This window comes from Trichinella spiralis, assembly GCF_000181795.1.
Source record: "Trichinella spiralis strain ISS 195 chromosome Unknown Scfld3784, whole genome shotgun sequence".
In the NCBI taxonomy this organism is placed as follows: Eukaryota; Metazoa; Nematoda; class Enoplea; order Trichinellida; family Trichinellidae; genus Trichinella; species Trichinella spiralis.
Genome location: NW_003530723.1, coordinates 1 through 1,030, shown reverse-complemented (window position 1 = coordinate 1,030; position 1,030 = coordinate 1). Strand labels below are relative to the sequence as shown.

General features: G+C 48.1%; 1 protein-coding gene across 1 annotated transcript; it reads right to left on the bottom strand.

The window, feature by feature from the left end:
* On the bottom strand, positions 1 to 939 carry Tsp_15800 (hypothetical protein; the record flags this gene model as incomplete). Its single annotated transcript, XM_003367727.1, has 2 exons — positions 933 to 939; positions 1 to 521 (listed from the first exon to the last, which is right to left on the bottom strand). Coding segments are annotated over exons 1-2 (528 nt in total), but the record flags the coding sequence as incomplete, so codon positions are not given.
* Positions 940 to 1,030: the final 91 nt, after the last annotated feature.

Sequence of the window (1,030 nt, the reverse complement as noted above, 5' to 3'; positions counted from 1 at the left end):
ACGCTGTTCGTCGACTGGAGCGTGCTGACGCCGGGCGTATGCTTCCGGCACGCCCAAGATGCGCTCCAGGTATAGGTTGGCGAAGGGAAAAAGCCGAGGATGGTGGTCACTTGCTTGTTGATCTACTCGCCGGACGAAGAGACCAAAACGGCCGTCCTGATGATCGACCAATACTTGACCGACCAGTTGAAGCTGCGCCACAGCTTGATCGAATTCAGCTACCAAGACCAGAGTCCGGCCAATTTTTCCCTGATCCTCATTGGCAAGCTGACCGACGGTCGAGCCGAACGTCTGACCGAAGTCATCGCCGGTAACCGAATCACCCAGCCTGATTTGCGCCACTGGCGCTACGTGCTTCAGAATGTCCCAGGCTTTTGGAAGCCGGATTTGACCTTCCAATTTGGAGGTCTCAACGAAGACTATGTCCAAGTTTGCGCCGGCGCTGCTGTTTTTTCGACAAAATGCCGCCGCACTAGCCGAGACCTGCTTGCATACGGTGGTCAACAGTAACAACGTCACCACTTGATTGACTTTTTTCTGCCTCTCTGTGTGTGTGTGTGTGTGTGTGTGTGTGTGTGAGTGAGTGGGTGTGAGAGTGTGGGAGAGAGTATGTGATGGTTGTGATCAGTGTTAAGGACTCCAGCGGTATGTTAAAAATATTTTCCGAAGCTGCGTTGTAAATATTCACGCGGATTTGACATAGAATAACTGGAGATTATGCTTTCTTGCACTATATGAATGTACCACCCGCTTTAATCTTCTACCTCTTCTGACTCTTTATGCGCTGCAACATTGATCTTAATATTACTTATTGATTAACAAACTTTTATGAATTTTCAGCGCGAATATGAGCGGGCTGCACGCTTTTCATGGACCTGATCACTTTCTCTCACGTTCTTATATACCCATCCAAAGGACACAAAAATACATACTTTCCATTACAATGCTGGACTTTCCTGGATAATTTTTCCTCTCTCGTTACACTCCAACACTCAAATCGTTCAATGCGGTTTGCCTGCTACTGGTTCAA